At 39.5% G+C, this 12417-nt stretch overlaps 1 protein-coding gene across 3 annotated transcripts in view; it reads right to left on the reverse strand.

Moving 5' to 3' along the window:
- Positions 1 to 1468: 1468 nt before the first annotated feature.
- Positions 1469 to 12417, reverse strand: part of shisa7b (shisa family member 7) — a 51071-nt gene continuing 40122 nt past the window's right edge. For 2 of the 3 annotated variants that reach the window (XM_026155901.2, XM_026155903.2), the window contains 2 exons: positions 7471 to 7852; positions 1469 to 6687 (listed from right to left, as the gene is read on the reverse strand). In XM_026155901.2, the coding sequence (XP_026011686.1) occupies positions 6252 to 6687; positions 7471 to 7852 (818 nt within the window). In that variant the 3' untranslated portion in view covers positions 1469 to 6251. The remainder of the gene's footprint in view (positions 6688 to 7470; positions 7853 to 12417) is intronic. The other variant, XR_013904787.1, reaches the window with a different exon arrangement.

The raw sequence follows: 12417 nt of genomic DNA on the forward strand, positions 1-12417 counted from the left end.
GCTCTTGAATTGTGGGGTGAGCATAGTTTTTCACACAGCTGCAGAGAGTCCTGTGAAAACGTTCTAACTCACATGACTATATTTATGAAGTACATTTTTATATTTTAGTCTGTTTCCAGATTAATTCCTTATTTATAAATCAAATGCATTATTGCATAGTTGTAATATTCATATTAATACTTAAAGAAATGCTTTATTACCTTTTCTGTGACCCTTGTGGTCCTCTACAGAAAGGATCTCTAAACGCCAGTCACTATTGAATAGATTCACAAGTCAGCAGTTTTATATGGTAGTGCCCATTTACACCATATTTTTCATCACTTTTGCACAATAGGAAGGGGTTAATGCTTTGTACAACTGTATATAAATACATATACTGTTATTCATGGGTCAGTCATTTCAAACTTAGACTGTGCATCCAAACTTTGTTTAAATTCTGTCAGTGTAAACACTGCATACATGTTTAAAAGTGCAGTACATTGTGGCCTCTAGATGCACGGTTGGAAACCACAGTCAAATAAATACCCATCATAAAATCCCCCTTTGCATGTGAATAGGAGAACCAGTGTTAGTGGGTGAAACTGCTGAAGGCAGTCCATAGATTCAGTGTTTGCTTTACTTTAGACACAAAGGACACTGTATGGAAAAGGTTTTGTAAGTGTGCTGGTATATTAGCGTTCATTGTCACTTTATTAAAACTTAATAAAATAAACACATAATTGTGAATATTTTATTTATACTTGTAGAGCCTCTTGAATTCTACGCAGTAGACCTTTAATGAAGACTGGATGAGATCATTTAAGGTTTTAATATTCCATATAAAAGAGAAAATGTACTGTGTCCAAACTATTATATAGAACTTGTTTGGCTCTTTTTTTTCTTAATTTCACACTGTGAGTTATATTCAGAATGTTAAAATGTGGCTTTAATAGAGAGCCCCTCAATGTAGGTTGAAAGAAGACATGCCATAGAAACAAGGGTGTAGGTTTGATTTAGGTAGAAGAGAAGATATGCAATAGCCTGTGTCAGCTATATATCAGTTATAGATGGCCCTTGAAAAATGTAACCAAAATGTACTTTCTGAAGTTTTCCTTAACAATTTAAATGTATGTAGATAGTTGATGTAAAATCGATCTGTAACTTTTAGCCGAGTTCAAATGCATTTTTGTGGAGTTTTTTTCTTAACCCTGAACATCTCATGTCGATGTCTCCATACTTAGGAATTTATGAAGGGTCAATAATTCTGGAAAAAAAGGGGAAATTTTCATTCCAACTTCATTTATTCAGAGGGCCTGTGACTCTGGGAGAAAAAAAAGGGGAAAAAATGAAATCTACTAAAAAAAAAAATTGTAAAAAGCAGAGGGAGTCAGGATCAACATTAAATATATTAATAAAAAGTTCTAAACATAAAAATGTGACCTAAATATTAAAAAAGTAATATTTAATCACACCACACAGAAAAACAAAGTTTAGTGGTATTTAATTTTATTGTTATTATCAATTAAACAGTATGATTTCTACAAACGCAAGAATCGATCACCAATAACAAAAGGGTTGCACATCTGTGAGACCTTTGTCTGGATATTCTTGGAAATAGACATGTAAGGGGATGTAATAAATAAATGTATTATACAATTTGAGGTATGCAGAGTAGCTTCGAGAATACAAATATGCCCAAGCCTGCCAACACCCCCCCAGTGGTTAAAACACACACACACACACACACACACACACACACACACACACACACACACACACACACACACAGGCACACAGTTTGATCAGAGGACCAATTAACTGAACATGGATTATAACATCTGCATCAGACTTTTGAAGGTATGAGGAAAAATGAGCGAGACATTAAAAATATAACTGAATTCCCACGTCATTTACATCCACCCTCCCTTCTTATTTTTATGCCTCGTGCTCTTTTATGGTTCTAAAATCAGCCAAATCAGGTCACTTTACATTCTGCTCCACATCGGCAACAACTGCTCTCCACAGAAAAACAACCTTTAAATGCAATTAACGTTCTCCTCTTTCGGCCGTATTGCAACCTAAAAAAAGCTGCTTTTTATACCTTCTGTGCCTTTAAAATTTTCTCAGATGAAAACATTTCTTTTAAAAGACAAACAGCTTTTGTGGACATATATTAAAGGTACTTTTTGTAATTACCCTTGGGAGAATTCGATTGAGATTTTCAGTCAGGTCAGATACTGAAAATGTTCATCTAGTGGGCGACGTCACGGTGGTTACGTCTGATAATTTTGGACCTATTTGTTGATCAAGACAAGGCAGTCGAACTGTTGGTTGGTCATAAATAAAAATGTGCTGTTTTTGACAAATAAAGGTAAGACTATTTGCACCCCATTCCAGCTTCACTTGATGCACCCAAACAGTGCATGTTTTATATATAAAGTCACAGTGGTTGTTTCTTCACATTTCTTTTTCATAGTTTTGTTTATTTTGGAACATTTTAAAGAATTTTTAAACATCAAAGTTTACAAAAAGTACCTTTAAACTCAAATTTCAGTGACACAAACTTAAACACCAATAAATTAAAGCACTCAGCTTCTATTAAAACACCAAAACCTGACACAATATAAGCCTTCAGTAAGTTACATTTTCAAATGTCTGAAAAGTCCTCACTTTGATGAACATAGCTCGACAAGAAAAGCTAACTGAATGATGTCCCTTTAAAAAAATGAATTTTTAAAAGAACGACAGGCTTTCAAAATGTCATTACAGCTTGATATGAACACGCAGTGACTTGAGTGCTGAAGACGTACTCCGAGTTTGGTCCAAACAAAAAGAAGAAAAATAAATAATAATGAGGTTCAGCATTCCTAAGAAGAATAAGAAGACACAGAAAGTTACACGCACGGGCACACAAACTAAAACAGACGCATGTACATGTACGCACATACACGCCGTGACATCATAAGTCAGCACTATGACATCACCAACACTGGCTTCTGACACCGTCATGCGTTTCTTCTTTTCTCTATGATTGCATCAGCTCTTTTTTGTTCTTGTGTATACAAAGGGTTTTTCTTCTTCTATTCTTTTTTTTTTTAATTCCACTAGAAAGTTTTTAATACTGAAAATCCAGGATTATACATTAAAACTCACAGAGATTAAAAAAATAAATACATGTTTAAGTAGAAGAGAAAGAAAGAAAGCTCATGATGATAGCGTTCATAGTGTCATTGAGGGGGAACTTCTACATAAACCATTAACACGTGAGCACATGTATTAAAACACTAAAACTGGCTGGCAGGAAGCTTCACGCAGTAATCAATCATGTCTGTCTTTATCGAAATACAACCCGAGAGTGGAACCTTAAACAAGGGCTCTCTTGAAACCCCAGAAAGGGTATATCCAGCCAGCGTGGCCAGAAGGTCCATCTCACAGCCAGAAAACCAAAAAAATGTACAAAATATGACATCATTATGGTCAACGCTTCTCCCGCAGCTTTTTAAAATGGTTATGTGTCTTTACATGGTACACAAAAGTTCTTTTGCTTTGCACAATTTCCTTGCATTTAAATTTTTTTTCTCTCTAAGCAAGAAGAATAAAAATAAAAATATCTGTGAAAAATATGCACGAGCATGCCTCCCGACTCACAGGAAAAAATGAAAATGAGAAGCAGAGACTGTACAGAGCATAGACACACAAAGATAATTCATTTTAGCCCTTGGTGTGAAGTGTCCATTGTCCCCCCCCACCGCCTAAAACCCATTTGCCACCCTTCCCCTTCGTACGAGGTGAGCAGCTGAACTTGCAGGAAAACGTGTGGTGCTGTAGACGTACAGGAGGGTTGGTTTAATACCAATCGGCGGCAGAAACAAAGCCCTCGACCCCTCTACAAGCTTGCCATGAAAAGTTTTGAACAGTTCAGGGTTTCCGCCAGAGAAGTTGTCGACCCCAGCCACCATTTAACATTGCTGATGTTGCACCTATAGCAGAAACATTTTGGCCATTTTGTTGAGCGATAACAAAACAACCCTGTTTCTGGGTCCAAATGTAAAATTAATGGTGTTAAAATGGGATTTTTGGTTTTTGAAAATGATTGCAGCTCCATCTGAAATCTTAATAACTGCCATCCAAAATCACTTTACCAAAAATCAGAAACTATTAAAATTTTTTCCTCCAAAGCTAGCTATCCTAGCCATGAGCTAACGGTGTCTCAGACACAAAATATTTAGCGTGCCGACTAAGATTTCAGTGTAAGCAGTCAACTTAGGCTCAGGACTTTTTACATTTTTCATAACCTTGTGTCATGGATGAGGCTCAGATGTTATCTTAGGTGAAGTGCGTTCCATTTTTATTACCTTCTTCCGGTCAATGAAATCATAGGAAACAAAAGATGGACTTGGCTTCTTGGTCTGATTCAATGAAGACATCGGTCTCAGCGAGAAACCTCAACTTGGACTTTATATTAGTTTGTTTTAGACTAAACATAGCTCTATATGGCAAATGGCACCAGTTATATGTCAACTAGCTTAGCTTCACTTGACAAGATCAACTAACCTAATTCTAACTCCAGCTTAGTAAACCTTCTTTTCCATGATTGCTGGAATGTTAAACTTTACTGGGAGAACGAGCGCACAGATCCTTTTATTCAAGCTTGGAATTTGGAATTTTTTAACTCTCAAAGTTTCCTCAATGACTCTTTTCTTTTGGGACCCAGAAATGCCCAATGATGTCAGACTTAATATGCAGTTAGCTCTCACTTTATATCTCTGGATACAAATTGAGTGTTTTTTCCCACTTTACTGTGCTATACCACCCACAGAGCCCACAATATGGTTATAGTTGTTCACTTATGGCTAGGAATCATGTAGCTTACTGTCATTTGTAAATAGTAGATGTCCACCAAAGCTAATGCTTTAAGTTTAACATTGTTTTCTATTTTCTTTTTTAAATTATTGTACTATTAGCTGATCTGAAAAATGGGTAACAATAAAAACAGGATAATAAGATACATTAGCTAACGTTACAAATGTAGCTTTTGTTTATAAAAGTGTGGGAGGTGGTCAATTAAAAAGCTGCTAAGTCTATGGTAGACTGGCGGAAACCCTACAGTTGCTGAAGAATGTTTGGTCAGTCAGTCAATGTATGAGATTGGCTCAGTTCAAAACTTTCTTAGCCTACGAATTACACAATGTTTCATAGATGATATACACCCACTAGATTTCACTGTACAAGAGCATAGTCAGCTAAAATCATACTGCAAAGTGGACTTCACTTGTAAAGCCCGGTCACACCAGAAACACAGGCGAACATCTGGATTCAAAATGTTTTAGAAGTAGCAACTTGAGACATTCACAATAGCTCCTCAACCTTCTTTATTTTTATCCTTCCCTTTATCATTAACTGGCACTTAGTTCTTGGGAGTTTTCGTGAAATGCTGGTGTGACTGGGCCTTTATGGCAGCGCTTTGACTTGCTTTTCGTCTCTAAACGGCTCATTTTATTTATTTATCTTTAGCTTGAGTGAATCGAGCTATAAAGAAATCAAATGAGAGTTAACTGCTGCATTATTTCAGCAGTTTTACTTTTGATAGCTAAAGGATAAATATGTTTTCAACTAAGTATACACAAAATCCTACAGGGCTCAGTTATGCTAATATTATTATTATTATTAGTAGTAGTAATAGTATCAGGTTAATTTCATACAAAAGCAACTTGTTTGGTTTTAAATACTTGTATAAATACACTGACAAGCAAACCCGTCTGCCTCTGCCTTGGCGCTCTGACATCCACAGTGGATTCAAAGATGGATGAATTTCTGTCGGAGCACTCGAGGACTCAGAGGACAGCGCAACAAAACTCAAGGACAATTCAACAAATTTGACTCAGTGGATATCCTTCAATAAAAGTCACAGCGAATACCCAGCAGCCTTTAACTGCTTTTTTCTTTTCTTTTTTTTTTTTTGCTCTTTACTTGGGCATTTGTCTTCTCTTCACAAAGAATAGGTGAAATTTCTCTTTTCCAATACACAAGTGACAAAGAGAGAATCAATTGGCTTTACTCACTAATGTTGCCATCCACCACTTTTTATTTTATGAAGGGGGCTGTGTGCAGCTGAGAGCAGCCCTGTGAGGGAGCCAGCTGATATCAAACCACTTGCTTGTTTCTTTGCCATTTCCTGCTCATATCTTCACACTAAAAACCTCGCTGCTTCCCTCTCTTCATCTGGTCTTCAGCTTCTTTTCATCTGCACCTCTTCTCCACCACTCTTCCTCTCACACTGTCACCTCATTCTTACTCCCAGTCCGGAGTCCCTGGCCTCCACCTCCTCCGGGGATGAAGTGCAGCTGTTCAATCGTGTTCTGCCTCTTGCTGGCGAAAGCCATACGTCGGGCGTTGGGGTGGCCTCCACCTGTCCCGCCGTGGGAGTCCCAGCCACCGTGCATGCCCATGCCGGACATGGTCGTGGTGCTGCGGTCGTGCTCGTGGCCTGATGTGGGGTGGGAGTTCATCTTGATCATGTGGTGGCGGTCCATGGATGGCGTGACACAAATGTTCTGCTGTGACTGAGCCTTCTGGTGGTGGCTGAGCCGGCCCATGGTGGGAACCATCCCGGTTCCTCCCCCTCGCTCACTCGTTCCCGGCAGCAGACCCATCGTCATCAGCCGGTCCTCCAGACGGTCAGGGGAGACCAGGAGCCGCTCATGGGACCTGGAAACACAGACTTCTTGTCAGTGTCATAAAAGTATTACAATATTTGAATATTAATTTTACTGGAAGCTTTATGATTTGAAAATGGTATAGAGTACTTTCCTGGGTATTGGAATTGAATTCAAAGTTCTAGTATCACGACAACTCTAAGGGGGACCATCTTAAATTGTGGAAATTTGAAGTATAATGCACTTTTTCAGCTCCATGTTTTTATTTATTAGAGTAGCTTTGCATGATGATAATGGTTAGTCTATGGGTATTCATGGAAATGGCAGAAAGGCACAGCTGGAATTCATTTTATTTAAGAGTACCAACAACGAGACAGCCTGTTAGGAAAAGCACTAAAATCAAAGCTGTGTTTTGAAGGATGGATGAGCTACACTGTGTCAAGCTCAAACTTTAAAGATTACTTTTAGGACGTATACGATTTTAACTAGTTAAATAAGGTATAATATGGGACCTCTAATATATCCCAAACAGAATTTTTGTTACCTAAATTTAATAGCGTGAACCCTCACTTTGCCAGACTCTTTAAACTTTGATGAAACTGTCCCACTCTTGATACTGATTAAATATTACACCCTGATTCCCTTTGTTCTTGTGTTTTCTTAATGGGATTTGACTCATCTCACCTCCATCTTCTCATGTCATCTCATATCTCTATGATCCCTTCTTTTCTCTTGTCTTCCTCTTCTCTGATCTGACTCCTTTGTCTTTAGTATTTCATCTGCTGCTTCTCTTTGTCCTATCTGATCACACCTCACCTCTTATCCCCGATCTCACCTGCGGAGCGTCTGTGATGTAGAGCTCCTGCTGGTGCTCATCATGGCTTTGTAGTACTGGTGTTGCTGGTTCTTGGACAGGCGGGACAGAGTGTTGCCTTCCCCAAATGCCAGCAGCTGGTCCTGGGAACGGACACGGCGTGGTGGCCTATCGAAGCTGGAGCTGGTGTAATGTGTCTGGGAGGGGAGCGGGTATGGGTTGGGGGTGGAGGGCGGCATGTGGAGGTGGGGCCGAGAGCCATGGAGTGGTAGCGTGCCTCTGGATCCCAGCGTGTAGTCCCCTCCAAAGGGCAGGTGGTGCTGAGAGGAGTAGAAGGAGGGCGGAGCGTTGTTGGAGCGGCGCTTGGAGTTGTAGTAGCTGGAATACTCATCAAGTTCTTTCTCTGATTCACAAAAACACAAAGAGAAATGTGTAATATGTAAAAAGCTATTTTGTATGTTGATGATTAACACAGAATGATAATTATTGATGATTATATACAGCTGATTGTTTGGTTTGATAGGAAAGGTGTAATCACTGTAGTCATTCTCAGGTAAGTCTCTGGAATTAACATAAAGATACATTGTTACAAATTTAAAGTTTGATTACTGAACAAAACTTTCACAGAATCAGAAGTTGTTGCCTTTATGGGACTGGAGATAACATGGACAACACATTACTCCACAAGCTTGCTGTGAAAAAAGAGGGGGACCACAATTTGCTCATGTTGTATTAATCAAGGTAGAGGCCATGAACTCATCAGGAAAGGGTCTCTCTTTTATACAACACCCCCTGCAAGTCTTAAGAAAAAATACAGGTTTAGGTTTGAAATGCCTTCATGTATAATCTAAGCTTGCTGGCTACATTTGCAGTATCATGCATCTTTTACTACTGTACACATATATGAGGTATCCCATTAGTTTTGCATCCAGGGTCCATTGTCATCACTCACTGTAAAAACTCAACCGGCCGAGAAAACAGAAAGTATAAGGGAAAACTAAAGGAATCCACCCAGCTTTTAGAAATGATGAAGCCTTTCAGATGAGAGGTGAAACCTCTTCAAAAAGCCTTTGACTGAACACTTAAGATTACTATGACCTGGATGACTGAGACAAAGGACAAAGCACAAATATGCTAGGAGGAAGTGATAATTAAATATGTCACTGGAGGTGGATGCTGGTGTGGTGGAGGTGTTGAAAGAGCATGCAGGGCAGCACCGACTCCATCAGGTCTGAAAGAGAGATGGGAAATGTGGCAGCTTAAACTGAGAGGCTGTGTTTGATATATGACGTGCGAGTGAGCCGTATGTATGTGCGGCTCAATCTCAATCTATGTGCAGTTCAAAACCCCATTTGTATTGAATCCGCTTCAAAAGTTTAGTGATGTCCGGAAAAATGTATATAGCATCAAATCAAAACAGTCTACTCCTGACGCTTTATATTGTCAGGTAAATAGGCTACAAAAATAGAGAGAAACCCCCAACAATCAGATGGCACGCTATGAAAAAGCACTGGGTGACAGTGGGAAGGAAAAACTCTTAACAGGAAGAAACCTATGGCAGAAGCAGGCTCAGAGAGGGGAAGATACAAGATTCAAGTACAGATTTCACACCGTTATGGTGTCCCTAATGACTCAGTTCAAACATCGTGCTAATTCCAATACAATATTTTTAAGCCTTTGTTTAAAAAGGTTAAAAAACTGCATTTACATTCATGTTTACTACAGCAATGACATTTAAATTGTTAATGAGGGCATCCGTCAGTAGAACAGCTACCTAATGGCCTCTTTGCCATCTATTTTCCCATAGATCTTTGAATGCCTCCTTAAATAATGTCTCTGTTTTAATGTCCGACTGTGCACATGTGACAATGGTGCAAGTAACTGTCCTGTGAATTCACAAGTGTGCAAGTGGGCGTCATGTGTCATGACTCCTACATGCTCCATCCTCATGAAAACAGTATTTCTAGTCACGAGAGGCAGCAAACGATCCCCTGCTGTCTGCTACATGTGAGAAAGGACAACTGCAGATCCCAAAAATGTGGCTCGGTGGTACTGTTAGTTACTCATGTGTGAATATGGCTTCAGTTAAAATAAGGAAGACAAGAGATTTAGAGAAAACACATCTTGAGAGGTCCATTTAGTAGCTGGAGAGCAGCAGTAATAAAATATTATGATCTTCATCAACATCAAGAGATGTTGAAATTAAAATCGTTTACTAAAAATTTTAATGCTTCTTGTCCGTGCAGGAAAAAAGTATCAAAGACCTGCTCATGAAGATCATGCAAAGAGCTCAAATTCACTGACATAATAAAGCTATAAAGCTACTAAATGGTCTTGTGAGACTGTGAGAATCAGATAAAGAGTGGAGCAATAAAAAGGGAGAAGCAGGTGAAAATGAAAGAAAATATAATATCAGAAAGGGCGAACAAATTAGAGCAAGAAATGTCTTGTGTAGCAAGAAACTGACCTTAAATGTCTTGAAAGAGAAGAAAGAAGAATCCAAGAGAGAAAGGAGGAAATGAAAAAGTGAGAAAGACATTTTGTCACAGGAGGACAAAGACAGAAGGCACAAATGGATAATGCAAAAGGAGAGATACGCTGTATATTGCATGAGGCATAAAAGAATAAAGGTAGAAGACAAGCTCAAGGCCAAAGACAGAGAGGACGTGAGGTGAAAATAGGCTTTAAAGGTGGCGAAAGAAGATGTTTCACAGCATAAATGATGTGAAAACAAAGAAGTCGAGGGACAACGTAAAGACAGAAGAAAGGAATGACGGAGAGGGAAGCAGTTAGTCAGTTTCACTAACAGTGAGAAGCAGTGCTTCTGTGCGTAGCCCGAGCCCACTTTAATCTTCAAAGCATTTCCATGGAAGCAGCTCCCCAAGAGCCAATTTAAAGCTGACCTTTAACCAGCCACCTCTCTCTACCTCTGCATTCCCTCTTTCCTTTTCTTTGCTCTCCCTCTCAGGTCTCTTCCCCTCCTTCTGTTTGCCTCTTTGTCTTCACTATTCTCCACACTTTTCTTTTTTTCAGTCTAGTTGTTGTTGCTTTTTCACCTTCTCCTCGCTGTTCAGGCTTTTCTCTCTGCTTCTCTTTCCTCTCTCTGTCCTCAACCTCTCCCTCCTCTCAGTCTTTCTCCTCACTCTCCCTCACGCTCTCTGTTTACTCCCCTCCAATAAGGCTAAATTATCTCAAGGTTTCTCCCTGGCTGCCCTCCTTAGACAAAGAAGCCTTTATCAGTGTCCTTTCTGCAGCGCCGTCTGGGGAACGGCATCAAAAGGATCATGTTTCAGAGAAAGGCTGACGGGAGGCCATATTCCCTCTTTATGTGTCACAATGACAACTTTTTATTCTCCATTTGAAGGAATGTTTCACCAAAACTGACATTCAGGGTGGTTTTCTTTGAAAAAGCAGGAATCTAATAATCAGACAAGTAGAAGTGAATGAATGATTCAGCCTGGATCTGCTTAACAAAGGGTTTTACATTCCTCTGTGAAAGCGATCAGTGTCTGGGAAATAAAATCATCCAGCACAGACAAAGTGACTGCTTCATGTTTAAAGTGCTCGCTGCCATCACTGCAAGTCTGGTGTAGTCAGATCCTACAGTCCTTAGTAGATTCAGTAGTATAATGTCAAACGTGAGCTACAGCTTAAGGCAAGTTATCTTTGGGATGTCTGAAACTTAAGAGCAACATTGACTGAAGTTAAACGTAGCCACAATGACTGGCTGCGACATCGTGATGTAAAGCTTCTAGCTGAGCATTTTGAAATCAAACCTGGTAAAAGACAACGGACCAAAAGAAACACTGCACGCTCATATGACTTGAAATTTGAAAGGTAGAGTGTTTCCGGTTTTTCCTGGCCATTAGAAAAAAAGCAGATTTTGGGCACTTCAGCATTTGGGGTGAAGTTAGTCTAAAAAAATAGCTCCTACCTCCTTTTCTTCTTTCTTGTCATTAGTGGAAAACATCAGGTGAAGAAAAGGTAAATGTGATTTTAGAAGGACCTGAACCTCAGAGTACTAAATCAGCATATTACCCCACTTTTTCCAGCTGATTGAAGTGAAAGTTCATTCACGATAATCCTGAATGGAGAACAGACATTACCAATGCAGCCTGGACCTTAAATGCACTTTGATTAATTAACATAACTCATACTCTGGATTTAGAGAGTTTATATAAATCCACTTTCTTCACATGAGGCGTAAATAAAGAGGTTACTACAGAAGTTTTGAGTTCAGCTCTGGCATGAACTGGAAAACTATAAGTAACATTTCTACAATCTGCATCAGTTTATGTGTCAGATGGTGTGTTGGTATGAACGTTGGGATGGAAATAGCTCGAGTCCTTTCATAAAGGATGCTCCAGTCCACTGCTAAACGAGGTAACACAGGAAGCACTGGCGCACCTTTCCTCAGTATTTGGAGAATCTGACCAGCTCTACACGGATGCTTCCGGGTCGCTTCTCTCAGTTAGGAAACACTGCCATGAAAAATCGTCTTTGACTGCATCATTTTTGGGGGATTTTGTTCATGTTTACGTTTAAGTCATTTCCTGCTGTTACTGTTACTTCCTGTCTCTGTTAGTGATCCCTCTTCTGCAACTGTCTGCTTCTCCCGCAACACTTCCACCTCTGTTGAATCTGCCACACCTGTTTACGATTAGCTAAGCTGTGTGTGTGTGCGCGTGTATATGCAACCTGTGGAGCTTCTTCTGTTCATGTAGTCAGTTCATGTAACTCCATGTAGTCAGCTTTTCAGCATTACATTAGTGTATCATAGTGTTTTTCCTTTTTCTTTTCTCATGTGGGTATGGGCTGAGACGTTTTCACACACAGCCAGCTGATCTGTGTAGGTTATCAGTAACTAATTTGCTCATTGGAAGTTTGAATTTCACTTCTTTGATTGTCATTGTGAGTTTGAAATTTCCTCCATAAAACACACCAACCCTGTACATTTCCTGGTTCCAG

The sequence above is a fragment of the Astatotilapia calliptera genome, chromosome 22, assembly GCF_964374335.1.
Source record: "Astatotilapia calliptera chromosome 22, fAstCal68.1, whole genome shotgun sequence".
NCBI classification, from domain to species: domain Eukaryota; kingdom Metazoa; phylum Chordata; class Actinopteri; order Cichliformes; family Cichlidae; genus Astatotilapia; species Astatotilapia calliptera.